The 26,837-nt window shown below is 41.1% G+C and overlaps 1 protein-coding gene across 1 annotated transcript; it reads left to right on the forward strand.

Moving 5' to 3' along the window:
* Positions 1-9,945: 9,945 nt before the first annotated feature.
* On the forward strand, positions 9,946-25,224 carry rbms1b (RNA binding motif, single stranded interacting protein 1b). The gene is made up of 13 exons (XM_079277463.1): positions 9,946-10,227; positions 12,900-13,063; positions 14,744-14,802; positions 16,170-16,261; positions 19,118-19,275; positions 19,991-20,070; positions 20,604-20,719; positions 21,087-21,136; positions 21,243-21,330; positions 21,598-21,648; positions 22,352-22,462; positions 22,588-22,668; positions 22,764-25,224. The coding sequence occupies exons 1-13, from the start codon at positions 10,177-10,179 to the stop codon at positions 22,833-22,835; spliced, it is 1,173 nt and encodes a 390-aa protein (XP_079133589.1). The 5' UTR covers positions 9,946-10,176; the 3' UTR covers positions 22,836-25,224.
* The last annotated feature ends 1,613 nt before the right edge of the window (positions 25,225-26,837 follow it).

Genomic DNA, 26,837 nt, shown 5'->3' on the forward strand with positions numbered 1-26,837 from the left:
TTGAGTTGGGAACTTCCCTCGGGGAATCCCCTTGTTCTGTAGACTTCCGCCTTTACACAATCCCGGCCAATCAGCGCCGAGCTCGGGGGAGCGCTGGGTGGTTCGCTGGTTGAGGGTTCTTCCAGCCTACGCGTCTGCAACCGACTGTTGTGCATGTGAAAACTGTCCCCAAAGTAGAGTTACACTCTGCTCATTTTACTCTCCAACATTCTGTCTGACATTATTGAACGTTCTGCAAGTTCTGTCGAGAGTATTGAGCCTGCCTCGTTGTAAATAAAGCTGTAACAAGCAGGGCCAGATGAACCTGTTAGGGGGCCCATTGGCAAACCATGTTGGGCCCCTAGACTTTTTAGGTGTATTTCAGACACGGTATTGTGCATGCTGGCTCACTGGAAAAGCTTACAGGGACTTATTAGAACTAAGCCATCGATGTTATGTTAAATGAAATGATCAATTTCACTTGTGTTAAAATGTCTGCCTTAAGAAAGTTATATTGTGGTAGTTATAATAAACACCACCATACTTAAGAATATGTAGCCAGTCCACCTTCGTTGACATTTAGCACTTCAGTGGTTTAAAAATGATTGTGCAATTAATTAAATTAAGCAAAAAAAGAATTGACATGCAGTGAGTTTGAGGCTTTGGCAGTCTGTGAAGTTGCCTGCTTTGCCCGATTAGTAACAAGCAATTAAAGTATATTTCTGCTTTATCACATAACCTTGATTACCAACAGGGTACATTGGGCAACTGCCACATGGACATGAGACCTCCAGAGGCCTCAGAAGGCCCCGGTTTCGCTGCTGTGTGTCAGTTAATTTTTTGGTATATTTGGAAACTGCTAAAGTACAATATCAACTGTGTCCTGTAATCGTGTGGCCCTGTCTTGTGCTCACATGGTCGAATACCCGAAATAAAGTTATGTTTCATGAAATTAAATTAAAATATTAAACTAACTAACTTAAGTTAAGTTACTGTCTTTGCCCCTGAACTTTGGAATAGTTCTTCTTTCATTTTGCTTTGGTTTGAAAATATCAAGATAGTGAAAAATCTGTCTGTATTTTACACAACTGAGGCTTTTTTCACAGACATGTCATAGTAGGACAAGAGCAGGTTTTAATCGTGAAATGAATGATGACTGAATTCAATTAAAAAAGATGGAGTCCCGTCTAATGTCCTTTAACACCTGCGCTTCTACTAGCAGTCCAAATGTCTGCTGTGAAAAAAAACCTATTCATCTGAAATGTTTAAAAACTTCTATTCCTTTCCTTTCCTTTTCTGATCTTTTTCTTCTTGTTTATTGTCAATCATCCAAACAAAGCATGGTTTCTTTATTTTATCTTATTACGTTGACCTCTCATATGTTGCATAGTTTTAAACCTAAATAAGAATTGTATCTTCTTTATTCTGTGTGTGCACACAGTGACATATAGCTGTAAATGAGCTGGGCTCAGTATGAACATTGTTGAGGTATAACCACAGCCAACAGTGATCTCTGTGTACATACTTCACTGCAGCAAGGTGAGGACTATCACCACTGGAGGTCAGCCAAAACAAATTACTTTTCAATCAGCTGCAAATGAGACTACCGGTAATCATGAATGCAGGGACTTGTCTGACTCCCATGCATATGCAGAACGAATAATAAGAATCCATCCCACAGACTGTTTGTATATAAAGACCTGACGGTTTTCCTATACTGTGAAAGCACAACCGTCGAGGCAAGATTTGATCATCTCTTCTGCATTACTCCTCGAAAATGACCAGTATCTCGAGTTGTGCTGTGCTGAGCTGTGGTGATACTGGTTAAAAAAAAGGTAAATTGTGGCCACAAAACATACCACATGGGATCAGGTTGTTAGTAATGTGATATAAAAGGCCTCATTATGCTCCTTCCAAAAACCTGTTCAGAGCCAAACCTATGAAATCCCTGATGAGGATGAAATGATGATGACAGAATATTTTGTTGTTTTGGGAAATTGGGCCACAGCCAGTGGTGGACAATAAGCTAATTTGACTGTGCATGGTTGCACTTCTTTGGCACTGATATGGACTCCTAACCTTAGGTTTGTTTGAAAATTGTTTAGGCAAAGAACATGTGAATACTTCAGGGGGTTAATTTACCCAAATACTACGGTCTACTTATCCCTAATCTGTGACTTTTTTCATTTTGGTACATTATTTTAACTTCTACTAAAACCCAACACCCTAAAGTGCAAATGTCTCAATGCTTCCTTAATGCCTTGGACGTATATTTGTAGTTTTCCTTTCAGCATGAACCTACAAAGTGAGTCATGATGCAATACTCTGTCCTGGTGACAAAGTGTGAATCCCCTCCCTGTTTCTACACAACTATTGCTTTGACACCTCATCGAGCCTCCATTGTTTTATGTAGAACTACGTCTGCACACGATTTCGGTTTATAATTTTGTCTCTATGCTACATTGAGAACTCTCTCCACAGCAAAGGGCAATCCAAGAAACACTAGCAGGACAACAAGATAACCAGTAGATGGCAGGTGAGAGGGATTTGTTCAGATGCAGTATCTTTTATAACTTAGTTTTTTAACAGATGTTTAAGTTATTGAGGATTCTCAGAGCATAGCGGCAGAATATGTACAACCCACTGAAGCTATAATATCAAACAGGGCATTTTTATTGTCAATCACAATTGATCATTTAGAGTGGCACTGTGTTAGCAGAGTAAATTGAAAAAGCTGACCCCGCCCGTGCAAATGCCTACAGTTTCTATATTTTCCATGTATGTTGTTGCTAGTACTAATGGTGCAGTAAATAACCTTTTTTTAAATTCTACCATAAGACACTGGTACTGATACCTTACATTACGTGAAGGCCCTTTAACGTCAGGCGATGTGGCAACGGCTCAAGTCAATTTTTAATCATGTAATAATTCACTGCCGATTATAACATTTCATCAGAAGTGAGTTTCTTCAAACTTGGCTCATCTTGCTTCATCCTATTTCTTGTCTGTTATCTCCCCGTGACCACGAGGCACAGATGCTGGAATTTCTGATCGACAAATTAATTTTCTTTCTGTGAAAGAAACTGGAGTATTAAATCAGATTTTTGTGCTGAGAAAGACACAATGTTTACATTTTGCAATCAGCTGATATTAATGGCTTAAACATGGCTACCTTTTCTTTTACTTTTTACATTTTTGTACATGGGGAGATATGTGCTTAGCCTACAAAGTTTTCTCAGTCTCAGTCTGAAACTGATTGAATCTAGAACGTCCAGTATGAGTAGATGAGCATTTCTTGTCTCTGTCATCAGTGATGAATTAGTTCAGACCTTCGTGTGGCCCGTCCAGCACAGTGGGACTCCAGTGGCCTGGCTCCTCCTTGGATCGTTTTCTGGAGTCCTGCCACAGAGGTTGTCATCTTCTTGACCCTCACTGACATTCCAACATCAACCTCTGCTCCTCCTGAGAATGACTTGCACTCCCAGAGTGCCACCAATTTATAGATAAAACAACAGGAATTTCTTTAACAGCATGCAATCTTAATAAAGGCGTCACATATTTTTCATGGCTGCTTTGAACTCTGAATTCATGGCAACGTGGCTCTTGTCTTGTGGTTCTGGTAAAGAACAATGTCATCTTAGACTGTGGTGAACACAGTCATTCACCTCAGGTATCATTTTCTTTCTATCCTGCAGAGGAAATTTCATTAACCGGCTGACTACTCAGAATGTCAATATGTTACCCCAAAAAACAATACAATTAGGAATATTTCTGCAATCAACTTTACCTGTCATGTCTGGGTGAAGACACTGAAGATGGGAAAATTGCAAACATGATGAGACAGATTTATGAATACTCTGTTCCCTTTCATGTTGCAGTCTTCTCTGTTTGATCTCTCTCTCTCTGTCTCTCTCTCTCTCTCTGTCTCTCTCTCTCTCTCTCTCTCTCTCTCTCTCTCTGCATTTCCTGCATTGCGAGACCACAGTGTATTGACATTATACAATAACCCACAGCGTTGAAAAGAAGAAGAAGAGGAATACACTGCTTGCGTTCATTACAAACCATTGTTCTTCAGACTGGTAGTCAATCTCTGTTACATGCAACCACTTAAAACACATATGCGCCCAATGTCCACAATAAAGTGAGCAGAGAGATGTTTCTCTGTTGAGAGTCTCCCAAAGCAAATTTGTCAATACCCTGACCTCACCACTGACAAGAGGACATCAGTGTTGCAGAGAGGCCTCATCATTTTTTGCAGAAATGATCTCTGGGGACAACCCTAGAGATGGCATATAAAAGGATCAGATGTGTGTGTGTGTGTGTGGGTGCCCTTCATCCATTATAGGACATTGGTGTATGTGGTTTATTGAATGATCTGGTTCCTTAATATCCACATTTAGTAGGATGAGTGGATTGTTTGCATGCTCAATACATGTATCAACTGATCATCTAACGTTGTATTCCCCAGGCCGGCAGGCCCATTGTCCTTTGTGATGTGTCACTGGTGAAATGGATAATTGGCGTATATGGGGCTTGTTCCAGATACACATCACACTGGAGCCTGGCTGGAGCTCAGCAGTAATAAATCTTGAGCCAATGTAAGGTTCCGTCCACGTTTCCTCCGTGTCTAGCAAAATAAACAGTCTGCTGTGGGTCTGCAGAAACGTGGGATCAGGCAGAGGGCAGAGCTGAGGACTCTGGCATGCCGGGGGAGGAGGGGGAGAGGAGGAATGCAGGGGGGGGGGGGGGGGACATACCGGTAGATCAGATTTCAGGAGCCCCAGAGAGAGGTGGAGGAGAATGAAGAGAAACCTAGCTGTCAAGAGACCAAGACACTACAAATGAAAGGAAAGAAATCATAAAAATGCAATTTCTTCTTTGTCCTTTCGCACATTTTCTTCATATAAATGTTTGTATCGTGCTTTTATTCATCCAAATCGTTGTGCCTAAACAATCTACCTCACTGCGAAGAGGTGCAATTATTGTTTTTTTTTCTGGAATATGTAAAAGTAGGTGTGTCAGAGCAGAGCAGTGAGCCACAGTGGTTTCCATCAGAGGCTGAAGCTGCACACAATAGTGTTTTGGTCGAGGCTCTGGCCCCAGGGGCTTCCTGCTATTTGAAGAGGACAGGGTGGGAATGAGCATGTTGAGAAACTGTGACAAGATATTTTCATTCAAGACGTTCAGAAATTCTGCAAGAAGACTTTCCTGCAAGCGTATTGAATTTCCTAACTGATAGCGAGAGGAAGTTCTCTCCCTGTTCCTGTTTCATAAGAGCTAAACCACAAACATGTCATTGTACAAAATGTTGTTTACATCACAGTGTGAAGTGCATCAACCAAACTAAAACATGAATATCTCTTTAATCTTCCTTTAAAGAGTTGATTAAAGAGTTGATTCCTTTAAAGAGTTGATTAATTAATTAGTTGATCAAATGTAAATATATTTTATTTAACTTTACGCAAAAATCTTATTGTGTTTGAGCAAATGCCCCCAAAGTGAGCCAGCAACACACTATCGGTTGTCCTCAAACGTGTGCATTGATTTCTAATTTGTCAGTATCAGTTTAAGATAAGGCATTTTGGGCGTCCAAAATCAATATATGTGGAAAGGGAGAGTCACAGCGTTGTGTGTGTTTCCCACAGTGGGTGAGGTATGTGAGATAGCAGAGCCCACTGAATGCTTTTATTTCTGTGGCATGACTGTAGAGCTCATCTCTGCTGCACAAACACAGCGGTTGGAGTTGTGATTTGCTCTTCAGAACATGCCTGACTCAATGTTGATTTTGCAAATGCTCCCAATTTTTTTCAGAAATGAGAATACATACGAACTTAAGAGAAGACTACAAGTCAGCTATGTGGCTCTGTAGGGTAAAATGGCAAAAAAAATGTCAGTGGAGATGGAACAAAACTAAAGAAGTGAAAGGGCATGTGAGGTAAGAAGAAAGTCCCTAGCTGACCTCACATAAAGAGCCCTCTAGTGCTCTTCATTACTCAAGCTCATGAAAGTTTTATCAGCAGGAGACGTTATGGCTTCTCATAAGACTTCTACCAGCAACAGGAAACAGAGAGCATGCATTCCCACTCTCCGACTTTGAAATGGAAATCATATTTTTCGGTGCATTAGTACTTCCTCAAACCCCCTTTCTGTTCAGTGAATGGACTTTATAGAATGGGGCCGTTCATTCACGGCGTTTCTTGTTTACAAGAGATGGGAGGGTTTGTCTGATGATTATTCGACTGCTTACCAGATGACCAAACAAAGTGTCATTGTATAAAAAGTGAAACCGAAAAAAAGGCTTTGACGGCGGTTTGGATTTAGCAGGATTTGGGATATTTTAAAACAGAAGTTGCCTCAAAGTAACAAAATGCTACTGATCGTCTCCTATGATGGATTTCCACTCATCACCACCGCTACATTAGTTTTTCTCATCAAAATAAACATGTATTTATCTTATTAATGACTTTAACTGCACATTCTAGGCATAACAATAGTAAATACTGTCTGTGGACTATGCAGCTTTAATTGTAGTGTTCTCTCTCAAGCCTATATCAAAATAAAGCATGCGACGGATACAGATCGTTCAGCGCTAACTCTTTTATTGCTCTAATATTTTGGCAAAAGTTGATGGCAGGCTGCCTCCACCAAAGTCAATTTCAAATTATTGTCAAGGTGAATGCATTAACTGCCATGGTGAGAACGTGGACAATGGCATTGCGCTGAGGCTGAACAGCACCATACAGTGTTTACAATAAAGTTTGGAGAGTTGCCTGGCAGCAGAATGTACACAATGAAACGGCCCAGTGGCCCTGCTCTTTATGTCAGTGTCAGGCCTGAAAGAACTGCCTTTGTTCACATATGACTCTCATTCTCATGACGTTTGACATGAGCGAAATGAGGCCAGGCTCCACAATAAAACCTTTCCTGCTGCTGTCAAGTATGTCCTCACTAATGTTGGAAATAATTCAGAAAAGCTTCAAATATGTGTATGAAATGAAATTTGAAAACCTTGTGTCATATAAATATAAAGGTGTTCTAATGCTGTATACAACCCTTATACAGTTATGGGATTTACTCACCTCAACAAAATAATAAATACAGTAAGTGAGCGCAATAACTTGCAATGTGATGACATCCAAGTTCTCCGTTGCTTTGAATCCAACATTATGAATCACATGGAGAGTGGTTACAAAGAATCCTGCAATAAAGACGATGGAAGACCATCTAGTCATTTCAAACATCTACAAATATTATATGACTTTTTTATTTTTTTTTAAATCATCCTCAATTGTTAACTATTACATGGAGCCAGTAAAGTGACTCGTTTATTTTTGGATAACTGAGCAGGGCTGTCATGAACACCACCCCCACATGAGCGCCTCAATTAAAGACCAGAGTTGTGAATATGGCCTTTTTTTCTGTGTGACACACACACACATATGAACTCACAGCTCTCTTTTGTGGCTAGCTTACAGCCAAGAGTCAGGGGAAATTAATCTGCTGCTGCTAAAGAGGGGTTAACGCCCCAATCCATGCGGGCAGAAAGGTACAGAGACTGTTACTAAAAGCTTCTAGGAGCTGCTAAAATACTCCTCAGGAATCTAACACAGAGAGGACGTGAGGATAAATCCCTCTCTCTCTCTCTCTCTCTCTCTCTGCTTTTCGACTGCAATTGCTGTTGTGTTTTGCAAGGACAAAACAGAGAGCAACGTTTTCTTCATATACCTCAGCTGGTAGACACTGCTTTCATTAGCTCCGGGAGGAGTGAGAACAAGTAGCACAATGTCCTAAAATAACCTCTCTCTCTCTTATTTCCCTTGGAAATACCCAGTGTGTGTGTGCGTGTGTTTATAGGTGTGTGTGTGTGTGTGGGGGGGGGAGCTATCTGCGTGTCTATGGATTTGTGTCTTCGTGATCTTATATTCTTTGCATCTATATGCATGTTTGTGCCTGTTTGAGGGATTGTGCATTGGCAAACCTGCATCTGAAAGGAGATCACCTTCAGGGGAACAGCGCATGCTCTCACGATATCTAGCAAAGGCTGATCCTTTCGTATCAAAACAATCTGCTAGCATGGGATTTAATTGTCTATTATATATATACAGCAGGCTTTAGATTTAAGTGAGATGTTCATTCAAAGGCTGGTTGATGATATGGAAAGCAATGGGATAGATAGATACATGTGTAGGTTTATTTAGGTGTTGTTGTAGGCCTATATACAAAGGCAGGGATCAGAGATCACCTTTCCTTTCACTGTTTCATAAAAGGTGATGGTTCAATTGCCTCTCTGGCACCCTGAGCAGAGTGCTGAATCAGACAGCTATACCCTGCTGACCCACTGACTCCTGTTGGCCTGGTGAACTTCTTTACATGCTCTACTGGTGACCTTTGCTTCCATTTAGGGATGGCATATCACATTTCACACCTATGTTTGGCTACAATGACATCATAGTGGGTTCTCAAGGATAATTTCAGGAAATAACTTTAAGGACCCAATTTTACGTTATTTGGCCAAATCAGAGCCACTAGATATTACCACACTGCACGTTTGGGTCGATGAGATAAGGGGGAAAAAACACGGCTATTATTTGTTCTTGCTGACAATAACACAAAACAACAGCTATCAACAACTGCGGACTAAAATCAGGGAGACCACAGGGTTCAGCTGTTAACTAAGTCAGAACTAGACAGTGTTATAGCATGGTGCTTGTACCTTGCTGAAGGTCGCCATTAATTCACATTTTCTGCCACCAGTGTTGGTTTTCCAATCAGCAGGTGACAGTGGTGGGTAGATTGCTTTTGATTTATAGCCCACCCTGTCCCTCTTACCTGCTCAATAAAGACTTCCCCCACCACACAAACCAGCACCACCAGCTGTCACTCACATTAAGAGAGTCCTACTGCACACAATCCATGATAGAAGCCATCTCTTTCAACAGAATATTTCATACTGAAAGACCTAATCTTTAAAAGGATTATAGTAGGAATAATCTAAAGAAATATTTACAAAATGTCCTCTTCTAGTTAATATACTAGTTAAGTTATACTAGTTAATACTAGTTTCTAGACATGCAGATCATTTCTATTTCATGTTCAGAGCGTTTGCGATATTCCCTGGACTGATCATTTTGTTGCCAACCAAACATGTTGTAATTCAATAAAAAAACATGTGTAGGTCTATATATTGAGGAAAGGCCTATTTTTCCAAATGTTTCCGTGTAATTAAAGTCTATTTTTGATCGGTGTCAGTGTGACGCACACGCGTGTGTGTATTCAGACGCGTCTGGTTATTGGCTTACGTGTGTTTTATTTCTGTGCGTTCTTTTTTTAATCACACCTCATTTTACGGGAAAGGGATGCGTTTGTAATACAGCATTTCTACTAAAAAACACCTTGTGATCGTTTTTATTCAGGCCTCTAAAACCAATGTATCGTGGCCAATTACATCGGAGCTCATATAGATTATCAGTAAATCGCTGCCTCCGAACTAAATATAATCCTTCACTGCCATTAACAAGTATCATTAAAACTAAACATAGAACTTGATTTTATTTGCCCCTCTTCTGATAATATTCTCCATAGTGTGTGCGAGTTAAACTCAGAAGAGAAATGCTTTGAAACTTGTCAGGATATCACATGGACCAGCCTTGACGGCGGAATGTTTGGTATGCGTCTTCAGATAAACGAACAACAGGTGTAAACAGTGTCTCTACATTATGTGTTCGGATAACAAAAGCCACTGTAGATTATCACAAATGACAATAAACATCTTAAACGTGAAAAGAATACTTTTAAATCCTCATCAGAGTGAACAGATGCAAATGTATTTGTATTTTGGGATCACTGGTTTAAATAAACCCCCCCTACACTAAATGGTGGAATGGTTTCTCCCACCATGTCAGCGTCTGTCCTGCGTAGCGCTGACTGCAAATCAATGAAGCCAGTCAAACAAACGGGGCTGGGCAATCGAAGTTGGGACAATTTACGGAGGCTTCTGTGGCAGGAAAGTCGACGACAATAAGGATATGTATACAGCTATTATGCATAGAATTATATCGGTGTGTGCTTTAGCGGAGTAAGGAGGATATCCATGCCCACTCATTTTCTACTTATACAAGGAGTTTGATGTATTTCGCTCGAAAATTGTAGCTTATCTGAAAAAAAAAAAAAAAACTACCCTCCCTATTCGAATTGAGGATGATTTTTGCAAATTCTGGAAACCCACTCAGGACTCCGTATCGCAAACAGGTAAACACGCTCACATTTACCAGCCATCTACCACACATAATAAAGCACAAAGCTGATAGAAGTCGCTAAAAAGGGGTCTTGTCTGACAGCAGCACACAGCCTAAATAAACTTATAGCCGACGCGCAAACAGAAAGAAGAAACTTGCTTTGGTTCGGGCTACTTATGTAACGTTCATTTGAAATGGCATGCGTTGTGTTTCTGTGCGTGATGAAGCATTCAGATAGGCCACTTATTGCACACTGAGAATACCTGCTGCTCGGGCTGTGGTCCACTGCTGGAGAGATACAGGCCTGTGACCACAGTTGATGCTGTGTTCTATGGTTATAGTGGCCAAATAGTCGACTGAACCTTCTAATTGCATGACTTTGACATATTTTGGATTATTAAAAAAAAAGAGTACACGAGCTGACAACGAACACCACTTCACAGAAACTCGATCGAACAGATGTTTGCAATTTCCATACTAATATATCATTTTTTAAACCAAAGGTCACCTAAAATGTAATTCCCTGTTTGCTTGCAAATTTGTTTTTCTCTGTGTCTTCCAGAATGATAGTATGGATGTTCCATCTAGATTTTCTTCTTCTTCAAAACTCCCTTTAGCCAAACGATTTGAATGAGCATATTTACTCTGAAGTGCTCTCGCTGTTATCCTGTGGCCAGAGCTCCATGGGCGAGGCCTGTTACTGGAAGCCCTGTGCATTTCCAGTTCGGATATGACAGGCTCTGCCGGTCTGGAGCTGGCTGATAAGATGCCGTCCTCTTCCCCCATCACAGTCCCTCTCACAGTCCCTCTCACAGTCCTGCAGTAAGAAAACAGAGAAGGGAAGTTTTACTCACCTTGATGCCCAGACTGAAAATGTAGCTCGGGGCTCCCTCTGTGGCAAGCAATCTTTAACTTGTGTCATCACTCGTCATACTAGTTCGGTCTTAATCATCATAGGGTTTACATCCAAACACAAGACAGAAAACAAGTGTGCAATTACAACTGATTTCTCAGCAACTCAAAAAAAAAGGAAATCTTGAATGGTAAATGCTGAATTATTAACAAGACATTTGTTTTGTTTTAAGCTGCAGCTATTCCCTTATGGTTCTTAGGTAGATGCTATAGAGATACAAACTGAATCTTCCATACTAATATATTTATGTTAGCAATTAGAACAAAAACAGTAATAACCTAAACTGTAAGGGGCAGGACATGAGACAAATAAATGTTAATGGTTTAGAGACTGAAAAAAAACTTCATGATGTATTTGAATTAAACTTTTTATTTTATTTTTTACATGCATTAGATACAATCGAGCAATAGTTCATAAAATATGAACTAGCACTACAAGACAAGTCGTTCTTTAAGGAGTAATTCCTGTTTCTTTGGTAATTCATGTTAAGTACGTTTTGGCCTAAATGTTGCCTCATCTGCGATTCTGGTATAATAGCCTCCAAGAAATCTGGAAAATCTAATTTACAGTCACGCCACGGTTATGTTGCTTGTAAATGAGGATTCGTCATGAGAGCAACTGTGACATATTTCTCATTTATAATAGTGCAGTGTGACGATAAGGTTTTTTTATTTCATTTTCCGAGAACCGCAAAGGATTTTGTGACTGCTCTTCACGTAGCAACAGTAGCAACATCATTGCTGGTATCTTTTTGGCGATTACTGACGGGCAGTTTTTTTTTTTATCAGATAATCCTTTGTCTTTAATTTGTGGAACAATTTAGTTTGCACCATTATGCTGAAAGCCTGCTCATTATTTGAACTTTGTGACACAGAAATGAGGACTTGTGCCACCAGTAAGTCAATCTTCTGTCACAGTGAAGGCATGTGAGGCTGTCGGTCACAAGTGAATATTCTCTAGTCTTGACTTGGGTTGCTCAATCCTGTCACCACTTCATGCTTGGGATTCCTTCAGCTTCCTCTCAGCTTGTGATTCCTCAGGGGGGGGGGGGGGGGGGGGGGGGGGGGGTAGGTAATCAGTGTTGGATAGAAGACAAATTCCCGAAGGGGAGAGCTCTCTCTCAGACTACGACAACTGTGTCTTGTAAACATAAAGCAAAAAAGTTGCCCAATCGCTGAAGGATTTTTGATTTGTTTCCCCCCCCCCCCTTGTCAAAGGGGAGGCATTATAAGAAATACTTCGACTTAAAAAAAAGGAACAAAAATGTAATAGTACGTGAAATTCAAAGTGCCAGTTGTTTGACTTTTTTATTTTCTGTAATCTCAGAGCAAAACAAATTGTTTTTTTTTTCTTAAACGAATGCTAATGTCACTCTGTATGTGCTGAATGTCTATATAAGCACATTTGTTTGCCAAGAACTTTGCAAGATCAACTTTGAAAGGGGAAATAAGGTCAATACTATTCAGCTCGTTACCTCTGCCCAAAATGATTTATTGCAGGTTTTAAGAGGAACTTAACTTCCCCGTAGACTTTTAATTTCTGCGGACCTCCAGTGGTTTAACTTCCCACCTTGCTGCAGTAATGTACAAGTGTGCTCCAGGGTCTCTCAGTACACTCTGACATCAGAAGCACACTTCTGACTCCACTCTGACCACACCCATTAGAGATGCTGGTTGTGGTCAGAGGCGAATCATTTGTGTAGACTTGAGAACTTTGACGATAAACAATATCATTTCAAACATTTATTTTCTGTGTTTCCCTGTGTATTCCAGCCACCTTTTGCCCCGTCGTCACACCCCATGGCTCCACCCAGCCCGAGCAACCACAGCAGCAGCAGCAGCACTGCAGGCTGGGACCAGCTCAGCAAAACGAACCTCTACATCCGAGCCCTGTCCCCTTCAACCACAGACCATGACCTGGTCAAGCTCTGTCAGCCGTGAGTACCACACTTCTTCTCGCCATTATCTGCTATTGATCGGCCATTGATTTTTTGGCCTACTTAGTTTCGGAGTTTCAGAGAGTAGTGAGAACCAGCAGTGGCAGTCATTTTTTACACGCATTTGTTCAAACACAAATATGGTGTAAAAATATAAAAGGTGAGATGTAAATATGCATCTTTTATTAGTAAAATTGCACACTTATTTTATTGAAACATCAGAAACTGTATTTAGTTTTGTCTTTGTTGTAGTTTACAGTAGTACAAGTCCTTTCTAATAAGCTGACTTTGAATGACACATTTAGCCATAGGTTAGTTTAAATATCGTCCAAGAAATAATTTCAGATTTTATTATCTTTCTATGAAGAATAGAGTCGTTTTGGACCATGCCGAGTGCGTGGTGAGACGCCTAAGGATTTATATGTGTATATTTGAAATGATAACAAATGCAGCCGTATTACAGACTTAATTTAAACATGAAAAATATATCTGGGAAGCCAAACAAGGACAAAGTGTATATGATGAGCATGTGTGGCACAGCAGCAGGGGTTCCATATATCACGTGTGTGAATAAAGGAGAGATATTGTCAGCTTTGGGCTCATCCACAGCTCTCTTTGTGCGCTGATGCCTTATATTTGTTGAGCAGAGAGACCACCCTGGTGCCTCAGAGATTTGATTCCCTCTTTTCTCCGAGGCCCTGACTTCAACAACACAAAGCTGCAAATTCATTCTTTGTGTGGTTAGAAATATGTCGCATGTTGAAATTGGCCTCAGCAGTGACGCTGTATTTTATTCGTCTTTATTTTATTTCATTAAAACATTCAGATAGACAAAAAAGCAATCCTCAAAATGCTTTCCTGTGAGAATGTATTTCTTTTTACTGAATTATGGATTGATCCACGAATGTATCTTCGAATTTAAGACCAACTTAAATGGCACAGTTTTATTTTTACTTTTTAATGTACAGAAATACTTCTCACTTCAAATGTGACCAAAAATATTGGACGTGCTGGTAATCACTATGTACATGTCGATGGTTGTGCCAGCGCAAACATCCTATAGCCACACATGATTTGAGATTTGAGTTCAGATGAAGAAAATGTCATAAATTCATGCACTTAGCCATTAGCCACCATTTAGCCTAATCTCTGGCTGAATTACCCTCCTGGTGAACTGCAGAGTACATCGTGGCTTTTATCACAGTCACTGTGGATTATATAGGTCATTTTTAACATGATACCTATGGGCTGAATTCATCCACTGTAGTTGGCCAAATGGAAAAACACACATTGAAGGAAATATATTTTAAGAGAAGCCTATGTACATTACGTAACTCCCAATTTTAAAGATGTTTTTTTTCCCACTTCATAGAGTATATTAACTCTTTTTGACTGTGCAGATTGAAAACAGTACAACAAATATTTGTTTTATTTGGTAACTCAGTCTGTAGACAGTCTCATACAGTGGTTTACTTTAAAAAAAAAAAAAAGGGACTGTTTAACTTTGCACTCGCATGCAGGGGATTTTAAGCACCACATGGAAACCGCTTCCTGTTTCTCATATTTTTACGGTGATGTCATAGATTATTGCTCAACCATCCCTCTCTGCGTGTTTTATAACTGGCTCAGTCTGGTACATAATCCAGCTAACAATGCCTCTCCTATTTGCTCCTCCCCTAGGTATGGCAAAATTGTATCAACAAAGGCCATCCTGGACAAGACCACAAACAAATGTAAAGGTGTGTGAAGTTGTTCTTCTCTTTCCAACACTGCCCTCTTTTATCTCTCCTCTGATGAAGTATGTATCAAGAAACCTCATGAATCTCCCGGCAGGATTTTTCAACATGGTCAAAAGAGAATATCGTTTTAATATGTTCTGGAAATTTGGTAGACGTCCAATGTGGGAGTTCTATCAAAACATCAAGTCATTGAAAAGCTATGCAGTTGTGTCAGATGATCCGGGCAAGTCAGGAAACAGACAGCCAGGCTGCTTAAAGCTGCCTCCCAGCTGATGTTATTTTAAGCCCTCAGCCCTTGTCTGCCGGTTTGTCGCTGCTGTGGGTGTTTCCTGGGAAGAAGTAGCCGACTCCTCCTCTTCATGCTGAGTGTCGGCGTTGGCCTGATTCTGCCTAGTGCTGATGGGATTAGGAGAATGTTGTCACTCTCCTCTGGATTATGCAGAAGCAAGTTAATTGATGGCTCTCAGTGAAAAGGGACACTGTTAAAGACCTTGAAGAGCTCTGACTGAATTTTGCATAAAAGCCAAAAAGATTGTTCGGCAATAACTTTGTGCGGCCTTGAGTTTCACAAAACTGAATAAGAATGAACTTGATTTTCCTTTTCCTTCTGTGTCGGCATTTGAATAGTTCGCCGTAGCAAACGCAACCACTGCAGCTTCCTAAGCTACCCTTTTTACAAGTTTGGTGGTCCCTCCCTTTCAGCTTCGTAGCTTAGGTGGCAACCATTGAGGGCGAGAAGTGTCCAGCATTCCACACGCGACTTTATGACTCCTCTAAGTACACCGTCCGGGTGCATTTTGCCATACTTGTCAGTGTGAACGCGCTTATTCACTCAAGTAGCAAGTGTTGGTACGCAAGTTGAGACACAGCGTAAGACAAGGATTCACGTTCAACTTTGAGTACCGATGTGACTCGGCTGAAAGCGCCCTGTCATATTCACCTTAATTAAGCTTGAAAAGGTTAAATATAGCAGCTGCAGTAGAGGGTAGGGGCCATAGGTTCACCCTGTTTGTACCCCCCCCCCCCAGGACAAAGAGCCGACCTGAGCCATGAACGTCACACTGGTATCTGCATCCTCAGCGCATTTCTACCTCTCCTTCCACACACACACACACACACAAGCTCACTGAAATACAATGTAGACAGCTAAATATACCAATATAATACAGTACATACAGACATACACATTGTAAGTTAACATAGTGAGACACGGTAAGTAAAGATTTGTTATACCTCCCTATGAACACACAACCCATCACCATCCGCCACACGGAGGCATAGGTCCGCCCACGCAACACTGAGGCTCAGTCGTTTGTTTGTGTTGTCTACATAGGACATTGTCCTAACTGCGCTGCTTGTCTCCTCAGGATATGGCTTTGTGGACTTTGACAGTCCCGCCGCTGCTCAGAAAGCTGTGGCCGCCCTGAAGACCACTGGTGTCCAAGCTCAGATGGCGAAGGTGAGGATTCATTACAGTCTAATCCCGATATCACGCTCGTACACGTCGCCCAGTAACCCCGCTTCTCTTCCCTCTGTCTGGCGAGGAAACCTAAACCTAATCTTTGTGCTATTCGATAGCACGACTGGAATCCTTTACTGCAGAGTGTGTGTGTGTGCGCTCCCCAACTCGGTAGTGACTCTGAGAGTTGAATCATGAAGGAAGCATGTGCTGACAACAGTAAATATACAGTTTGTGTGTATGGAACTGAAATTAGATTTGAGGCTCAGTTTAGCACCAGATTAACTGAGGGACTTGCGTCTATTTCCAGAATCAATGTGACAAATGTGCGCAAAGTTGTCGAAGTTTGAATGTCTCAGTTTGCGTGTAAATAGTGAAAAGTGTCTGTTTGATACAGAATGACCTGCGAGGTCACAATGCCAGTTATACGAGTGGCGCCGATAGTCAGACTACAGAGGGTAGAGATGACGTAGCAGAGACATTATCCACCATGTGGACATGTTTAGGGAGCTGAGACGAGTCTTTCTGTCTCCTTTAAAGCACCATTACACATACAAAAGATTATTTTACTTAAACCTTGCAAAAATGAGGCTTCATGCTGCAAATATGTTTAAAAAAAACCCATTGGCAAACAATGCAGGAAATACAAAAATAAATATCTTCTACAGTAGATACAGTAGGTGCATTAAAGGTTATTGCACTATTGCATTAAAGGTGCCCAGTGTTTTGTGGACAGACAGTCATTAATACGCTCCAGCTCCAGCTTTAGGAGGTTTTTTTTGGATAAAGGGCTTTTAAGTAGGACTGTACTACTTTACTACGCTCTCTGACATCAGTAAAGGAAGTAAATAATTGTGTGTTGTTATGGTAACAGGAGCCAGTCAGGGGAAATTAGAATTAGTTCCCATACGACACCGAGCAAGAACCCTTGGCCTCATTTCCCTGTCTGGGGATCTGTAGAGCTTCTTGACATGCCTCTGTGCACCCATTTTACTTTTTTAATTAAAATAGAGCAGCTCCAAGGGGCTTGCTGAAGTTTAATCTTTGTATTGTTGAAGGTAAATGCCATTATAAAGTGTGAGCCTTTCACTCCAGCTTTATTCTCACTATTGCTGAAGCTTGTTTGGGCTTAATGGACTCTCTGACAAAGGTCCCCTTTCCTGTTTTTTTTATCTGCCCAGGCACCCTTAATGGACTTTCTCTCATTATTATTTCAAAGGCAGGTGGTGGGAAGTGGCCCGATAAGAGTTTCCCTTCTTTTTACCATATGTTATTCCAATTCATGTCTTGTAATACTTGATTCTGTGCTTCCCTTTCTCTGTATGCATATTAGGCATTTACCTCAAGTTATTAATATCGTCAACATTGTATATCATGGAATTATTTTAGATGTTTTTATCAAGCTGCGTAAATGACATTATAATAGAGGAATGGCATTGTTTAATATTGTTTCTTGTGACCGGAAAGTCACAGTAAATGTGGGCAGAGGAAGTGAAAGAGCAGCACTCGCTCTTTGCCACACTTGTGAGGGCCCTTGAGGAAGACGCTCAAATTCCCAACTGCTTCAGTGGAGCTGCTGAGGGGCCAACAGATAAGGCTGAGACAGTACTAGGGCCCTCACCAGGTGTGACTGTGGAGTATTTAGTTCCCAAACAAAAAGCAGAAATTCTAACCTCCTATATCCTTGTAAATGTGTCTACTGTAGATCACATACTTTTTACAGCATCATACGCATCTTGTCTCTGTAGTGAGGCAAAGAGTAGCTTCACATCCATCTTCATCAGCTCTTCCCATCCAAAGCACAAACGGGTGTCTTACCTCACTGCCATGTTGTTTTCCCTCTGTTTCTCTGAGCCTTTTTTCATGCTGTTGGTTTTCTTTCTTTCAAATTTCTCTCAAGTGATGAAAGTCGGTATAAAAACAGAGACGCTGCTCTGGTTCACTTACTGCATCAACAGAACATGGCACCATTCACTTCACCCTCTGACTCTCTTTGAATAAGTCACACATATAATTTCTTCTGGAATACAAACTATGTCACAATAAAGACCAGGCCAAAATGTATCTTGCATGAAGTAATCCATACAAACAGAAAATAAACCAATTTGCCGAATTGGGGGCTATTAAGTGAACACTTACCAGTTTAAATGCTCAGCTCTGTAAAAGGTCTCCTGCTCTCTTTTGAGTTGTAAGACCTGCATAGAGCTGAGGTGTTGAAACGGATGCACCCTTCACTCCATCATCCCATCGCTCCTTCCATCTGTGTTCAGCACCGACTCCTTTTGATTGGACTCCTTTCACTGTGTTTTGTTGAATATTTGTTCAACATTTCTGTTGAAATGTTGACTTGACTGCCAGTGTCCTAAATCAACCTGTCCTTGTGAGCTGACTCTGAACAACACAACGCTGATGGATATTTATGGTGGGAGGCCGCTCTACCCAGGGAATTGTTTCCGTGTCTTGTGTTTCTGCTGACGCTATTAAAATACAGCACGGAATTGGCTGAGGTGAGCCTCAAGCTACTGTGGGCCGCATGCAAATGTCTTTCCATCACTGTTCACCGTGACCCTTCACTACCTAAAACCCCCAACAGAGACAGACAGGAAGAAGCAGAGACATGTTAACCCCTTTACTGATATCCCGTTTTAAAGTCCATTAAACGTTTAGCCATTTCCAGGGATACGTGATATGGAATTTTATGGAAACCCCCTTCCTCTCTTCTCTTTGTTACTAAAGCCAGTGGGAACGTGATACCACAAAGGAATGTTTTTGTGTTTTCCAGGTGTTTCAACAATTTCCTACAGTGTAATGACATTACCTCTGGCTTCTTCTTTCCCCTTTTTGTTCACTGTCCAGCAACAAGAACAAGACCCGACAAACTTGTACATCTCCAACTTGCCAATGTCTATGGACGAGCAGGAACTGGAGAACATGTTGAAGCACTTCGGCCAGGTCATATCCACACGCATCTTGAGGGACTCCAGTGGAGGCAGCAGAGGAGTGGGCTTTGCAAGGTCAGATCATTGTGTTAGTCATTGCCCTGAAGCAATATTAAGAGATAGTTAGCATTTTAACGATGTCAAATATGACACAATGGTATGTTTAAACTAAATAAAGAGACGCCTTTACTGCAGTAAACGGAAACATTACCACTGTGGTATGTTGGCGAGCTCGGGCCTTCTGTGTGGAGTTTGCATGTTCTCCCCGTGGCAGTGTGGGTTCCCTCTGGATTCTCCGGCTTCCTCCCACAGTCCAAAGACATGCAGCTTAGATTAAGTGAAAGGATCAGTAATACCAACAACTACGACTTTCAAATTGTTTATAAAGATTTAAAACTCATTGGGGTTTTCTGATTTCTCATCATAAAAATCCCCATGCAGCTCAATGCAGAATAGGTTTCATTTCTGAAATGAATACTTAAAAACACACACAGCCATGGTGACGAGAAAAAAAGGCGGAGAGAACAGTTCATGAATGGACAAATGGAAACTTCTGGTGAGAAATAGTTTCACAATGACGTGGGTGATTTAATTATAGAAGCACCAGCCGTACTTGTACAACCTGACGTAACCCTGACAGGCGGCGCCAGGGTCACGATTGACAAACATCATAATGCCTCATTGGAATGTTTGTGTAAGTGGGTGTGCACTAATAGGTCCGTGTGGCCATATGGTGGAGAGTATACAAGTCTTTTACAACATGTGTACATTTTGTCTTTTATAACTTCAGGATGGAGTCAACTGAAAAATGCGATGCGGTCATTTCTCACTTCAACGGAAAGTTTATTAAGACACCTGCCGGTGTTCCAGGTAAGACTTTCAGTGGAATGATCTTATATTGCCAGGCTGCCATGACTGCCATGCCATGAATATACTACGTGAAAGAAAATTTCCGGATTCATGTTATTACGGCTTTAATTTGTACAAAGTTAATAGACAGGATGAAGTGGTCAGCCAACTGATTCTTGCCTCCAGCTGGAGTCAGTGAGTCTGCTGCTCATACATACTCGGCCCTAAGGGGGAAGAGCACAGACAAAGAAAACGTGAGAGAGAGAGGGAGCTGCTCTGTGTGGCGTCCGCTCCCTCTCTAAGCTTTTTAATTGGATTATTCGACTGAAATAGTCTCTGCTGGCCTTGCCTCCTTTAGGAAGGGGAGGGGATTACAGCTCCACAGCTGCCAAGTTAGATGTCTGCGTTCCCAGGCTGGCTAGTAAATGTGCACTCCCAGGCTTCAGGCAGTGAATGACTGTATGGCAAGCAATAACAGACGGCAACGCGTGTGTGAGATAACGTTTAACACGAAGCCTTTTTGCTGTATTCTCTCGCCACTGATCTCTCTTTAGCGCCATCTGAACCTTTGCTGTGCAAGTTCGCTGATGGTGGACAGAAAAAGCGACAAAGTCAAAATAAATTTACCCTGAATGGTCGCGGTTGGGGACGGGACGTTGACAACAGGCTGGTAAGTGGTGATGGAAACCGACCCATAAATAATAAATCTTAAGTGTTCAATGATAAACAACAGAACCTGTCACAAATATTGATGGCAAAAGCAAAGGCACTTTAAAGTGACTAATAGTGTTGCTGAAGAGTCATCGTCTATAAATATCACGGATCCTATCAGTAGCTACTCATTTTCATCGAGTTGTAATCCTGGTTACGTTCCCTGCTGTTAATTATGAAGTATTTTGTAGTCACGGGTGCCCTCTTTCAGGTGTGAGCACAATAGACACACAATGGGCCGTCGTTGGGATGATGTTGTGTTGGTTAAAAGTCAGTGTCGCAAGCTTCTGTTTAGTCGCCAAACCTGTGCCTTCCTTTGTTCCCAGGCCGGAATGACACTCACGTATGACCCCAGTGCAGCTGCTATGCAAAATGGGTAAGCTACAACAACGGAGTAGATTGCTCTGTTCGTGGTCAGAATACAATTCATTGGGCTTAATTTGCTTTATTTTATTGAATTACACTTTATTCTGTGTCCTCAGATTTTTCTCACCAGCATACAGTATCCCCAACAGGATGCTCGCTCAAGCATCCATGTCTCCTTACATGTCTCCGCTTTCAACATACCAGGTTTGAATCCCTCCCTTCAATGACACATATGTAGCGTTGACACTGTAATTCAACAAAGACGTGGCATGCATCAGTTTCACACGCAGTAACTCGGCTCTCCCGTCCTCTGGTGTTTTTTGAGGTGTGGCTTAAATACGTGGATGAGTGTGTGGACAAAGGGCACAGTTCCCTTTCATGCTTGTTGCCGTCACAGGGGCATGTGATCTCAGGAAATGGCAGCTGTTCAATGCCGGCGTGTTTACAGAGTGTGTTTGTGTGGTGCTCCAGGTGCAGAACCCATCCTGGATGGCCCATCAACCCTACATCATGCAGCACCCAGTAAGAACAAAATCTCTCCTCATCATCACCGCGGTCTTCCTCACAACTCTATCTTCCCTTTTTTCTCTTTCATCCAAACATTTCCCTCTGTGGTTGTAACAGAAGTGAAACATTTCTCTGTAAACAGACAGACACAATATGGGAGAGTAGTTACACATAAGGTGACACTGATCCTTGAGGATTTACAGCACCAAAGTGTTTTGTATAGGAAAGTAAAAACGATGCTTCGGAGAGGCTATGTGAAGCTGTGTATTTGATGACAGATGTAGAATTTTTTAATTTTTTTTATCACGGATGGGTTTGAACTGCGAGAGAAGACTCCTTTCTTACTTTGAAAAGGAGCCAGCATAGATGAGAAAACACTGTTAGATGCATCAGGCCAGCCAAGATGCTCATAGACAACTTGCTCAGCTTGTTACATTTCACTTTGTGGTGTGGGCATTCGATGTGAAGTCTGAGATTACTGTTACTCTCTGCCTGAAATCCAATCCTGCAAAAAAAAGCACATTACGCATATACATCAGATATTCTGCATACTTTTCGTGACATTCTATCATCTTTAATCTATATGTTTTTTGAGGAGTATTTCAGTATATGTGTATATATATATATATATATATATATACATAAGAATATTCCCTCAGTGACTTTGTGTGCTACAAGCTGCATACATCCCTCTCATCTGGGCACACTTTTCTTCCAGGGTACTGTGATATCGCCCTCTATGGACCCATCTATGTCACTACAGCCTACTTCCATGATGGCCCCTCTTGCGCAGCAGATGAGTCATCTTTCTCTGGGCAGTGCAGGAACGGTGAGTGAACTCAGCATGGCAGAAGAAACGAGTTCACACATTACACTTTATTTGAGAATGAGGTGTTTTAAAGTGCCCCATTAAACTGTAAAATGCATGGCTCATCTCTCTCCTTCGTTGTGCAGTATATGGCCGCCAACGCAGCTATGCAAGGAGCGTATATCCCACAGTATGCACACATGCAGGCATCAAACGTTCCTGTCGAGGTACGTGCGTCGACATCACGGCAGCCTGATGTGTGTAAAAGCATTATCGGGATTTAAAACAACAGCTCACTGTTATTTTTTCCGCTCTCTTCCAGGAAAATGGTGCACAGTCACAAGTGGATTCATCTGGCAATCATTCCCCATATTCCTACCAACAAACAAAGTAGTGCTGAGGTAACATTTGGACAACAGCTGGAACAATCATGCCTACAGAGGCAACGGATGCGAAGGATCTTTTCACTGTTTTGCACAGGTTCTGCAAATGTTTAAGTGAGACTATTTTTGGTGTCATTTTCATAGAGAATATCTGAGTTCATTCAGTTCAAATGATATAGAAGTGTGTGATTTGAAAAAGTCAGATTTTCATACTAGAAAATGTTTATTTTTGACACAAAGATTGACACAGGATACAAGGAAGACTCGTGTGACTAGTTGTTCAAAGTGCATGATAGTAAATATGTCTTTTGTTAATATTTCCAGATTTTTTTTATTCTGACGGCTTTTTTTTTTAAGCCAAACATTTTTTTAAATGATGTTTTTGTGCTTGCTGTGTGAGTGTTGCTATGGTGAAGTGTTACCCGTGTTTCTCGTAAAGTGATTTCTCTTAGTACTTTAGATTGATCTTGCCGTCTGACTAAAACTTGCCTTCATAGTTTTGATACAGAACACCACAGAAGAGCAACAATAAGCAAAACAATGTAGAGAGCTGTTGCCCTGGAACTGAGCTTTATAGGACTTTTTAAATAAAATCAATGTTATTGCTTTTCCCCTCCAAACTGATAGAAAAGTTGAAGACATTTTAGGAAAACATTTTAAAAGAAATGACTTCACACGTGATGATTTTATTGACGGTAATATTTATTTAGTAAGAAGAACTTACATGTTTCTGGATGTTGGAATGTGCTACCTTTTGAATCATGCCTATATGATTACCTGGTATTGAAAAATAGCTGATATTGAAATTGGTGGGGTGGGGGAATGAGAAAGGGCAAATTTATTGTGTGTGTTGGTTGTGTTTTTGTCTTTTTTTTGGGTGATGTTAATTGTTATTTTGATGGGGTGTGTCTTTTTCACTTTTAACTGAACAGCTAACAGGAAAACTTAGACTTACGATTGTGCAAAAAAAACAACAACTCATCAAAGCCTTGTTGTAGAATTTAGGCAAAAGTTCAGCGAGTTGGGGGGGGGGGGGTTAAATGAGAGGAATATGTATATTTTATTGCACCTCGCTCTTTGACAGGAAACAAACAAACTAGGCACTTTCAAATGTAGTTTACTTCACCAAAGATTGCGCACTGAGGACGTCCTTTGTCTCTTTAGCCGGGACATGAGTGACTCTGCAAACTAGATTGCAGTTTGGACAGTGTGCCTTTTTTGTACAATTACATTCAGTTTCATAGGTAATAGTAAGTACAGACACACAAGCAGACAGGAAGCCCTGGATCCAACAAGAGATTAATTTCATACTTAATAAATAAATTTCAACTGTAACAAGATAGTGCTATGACCCTTTAAAAAAAAAAAATTAAAAAATTTGATCATAGTGGATTAAAGCAGGTTTTTTGATTATGGTCCTCCAATAAGCCTGTGATTGGACCTGGTGGTCAGTCAGCTATCTACCTCAGAGTTCTCTTTCTCCTCTGTACTAGGTCGGGTTAGCAGGTCCAGCCCGCCCTTCCAGACCAAATGCCACGCTCAGGAGCTGGCCACATACACCTATTTCCTTATAGGTTGTTTTGAATACTTTTAGATTTTTCCTTTAGACCTATTTTTTATGATGTATTATAGTAATCATTAGGGCGACAACATGTTTCTACTCACGTTCTCACACACACACACACACACTCAGTTTCCTGGTTTTGAAACAGCTGCTGCTTTTTTTTTTTTTTTTTTTTTTTTTTTTGGCGAGAGATTCCAGAGGCTGATTTAAAAATGTTAAAGACCAACAATGTCAACAACACGTTGTGGCGTTGACTGGACATGTTTGTTGCTTTGTCCGGGGGGTCTAGGCAAACATGCGGCAGCATTTCCTCTGTAGTCAGCTTGGGTGTGACCCAATGTAAAGGGCCGCTGTGATTATACTCGAGATTTCTGTGTGATGCCTGAGACTGAGCAGTAATACTGTCTTGTGAGGTTCATGCTGCTAGTGGTGTCTGAACCAAGTGCCATAGTATCCGGGTCAAGAGTTGCAGAGGTGCACCTAAGAAAAACTGCTGGTATAAGTATCCACCATGTTGAACAGTCATTAAGTTATATGAAAAGAGTTCTAATTTATGACGTTTGTTGTACAGACAGCTTCGGGAAATAAGAGATTTTCCTAGAGCTACATGAAAGTTTATTGATTTTATTTTTTTTTAATCTCGTGCCACACAATTGCCAGTGGTAACTTGTATGTACAGTTTAAGGAATCGTTCCTCTGTAAATTTGTTTTGTAGAGTTTGTTCAAGCCAAAGACTTGTTTTGTTTGTTTTTTTGCAGTCGAAGGTCACCTGAGGTTTATTCTTTTCATTTCTTTGGCATTTGTGAATAAACTTTTTCAAACTTTTCAACTTTTAATACAGGCTTCCACTTGTCTTTATTTGTTGAGGAGAGCTGCTGTTCTTCATCCTGAATCCCGAGTCCACCTGTTTTCCATTTTACTGAGTATAGCAGGATGCTAACCTTGGATTGATGATTAGGTTATGTAAATACATCATTTGTGTCGTCATCCAGTAAATAATACATTTGAACATGATGATGGCTGTTACTGGAGCTTGGCTGCAGCCTCAGAGGGCTGGACTACAAGCACGGTCTCTCACTTTGTCTCTCACATTTAGATTTATGTTTAATAAGGAATCTGGCCTTAGCTGAATTTAGAAACGATGCATGCTTTAATGAATCAACTTTCTTCAGACAGTTTGAAGCATCTTGTTGTTTTTGTTATTTTTAAACCGGGCGAATTAAAGATACTTGAGTGGTTTTCCATTTGACAAGTTCAAAAATGGAAGAAAACAAACATCTGTTCAGGTCCCCCATCAACGCAGGTGCTGACAGAGGTCACTTGGCTGTCATTTTTCTCCGAGATAGCAGACTCCATTAATGTGACAGTGACCTCCTACCTCACACATACATGAACCAATATTTCAGAGATTCACTCCGTGAATTAACGAGCCATTATTATCTCTGGCAAGAAATAGTCTGCCATGGACGGGAAAGTAACTGTGATGTTTTCCTCCAAAATGTGGTGTAATCACATGATTATTTAATTAATGACAAGATACAGACAGTACACCTCCATATTAAATAGCTATCAGACAGTTGCAGTCCTCTATGCCATCAATTATAATAACTGATCTTCAGCGCTGCCTTGTTTTGGTACTGCTAAAGTAAATGTATTCTGCAAGATGTTATTCCTCTGTTGAGTTGGTTTACAGTATTTAGGAATTGTCCGGCCATAGGGTGAGGACCTGGTATAGGGATTAAACACTGTTACATGGTATTGTTGACAACATACGTGGCCTGGACATGGTGAGTTAGGGCTATCGGGAAGTATGGCCTACGCTGGGTGGATGGATGGGGGCGTCTGTGAGCAGGCCTTGCCATGGCAGATGGGTCCCCACGGTATCCTGCAGGGTGTTGTGCCACCCTACGGGAAGCCACCAGCTCCAGGCGAGGAGCAAAACTCACGCTCCAGCTGTCTGTGTTTGTGCCACCTGCGCTTACAAGCAATGGAGTTGAAACCCCCTCTCCCCCCTGAAAGACAGACACCTTCCCCTGAAGCTCTCTGCTGTCCCCTCCGTCCTCTTCTGCTCAGTAGGAAGCACCATACAGCCATATAAAAGTAGACAATTTAACATTCATTTCAAGTACATTTTTAAATAATCCAATACATGGCATGGTTTTAATGTGTCATGGTCAATTATAGAAATGTGATGGGAGTCTTAAAACGGAATGCTTTTTCACCTGTTTGGATAGAGACTGAGGGAGCAGAGGGGCAAAGCTTATAAGAGAGTCAATAAAAAACACTGGCATATATAGGCCTTAAAAATCAATATACACCAACACAATTTTCTTCTGGCAACAGCTAATTTAGAGCCTCAAACACGTTACAATTATATGAGATGGGCATTTAAAAAAAGACAACTGTACTTGTAAATAACACTTACTGGTAGAAGGCAGAATCTAGTTAA

This window comes from Melanostigma gelatinosum (genome assembly GCF_949748355.1).
Source record: "Melanostigma gelatinosum genome assembly, chromosome: 10".
NCBI lineage: Eukaryota > Metazoa > Chordata > Actinopteri > Perciformes > Zoarcidae > Melanostigma > Melanostigma gelatinosum.

Excerpts from the sequence above, each read along its gene's own strand:
- rbms1b (XM_079277463.1), top strand. The coding sequence starts at position 10,177 with ATGATTTTTGCAAATTCTGGAAACCCACTCAGGACTCCGTATCGCAAA. Across the intron at positions 21,137-21,242 it reads GCAGCTGCTATGCAAAATGG|ATTTTTCTCACCAGCATACA; the intron begins GTAAGCTACAAC and ends CTGTGTCCTCAG. Across the intron at positions 22,669-22,763 it reads CATCAAACGTTCCTGTCGAG|GAAAATGGTGCACAGTCACA; the intron begins GTACGTGCGTCG and ends GCTCTCTTCCAG.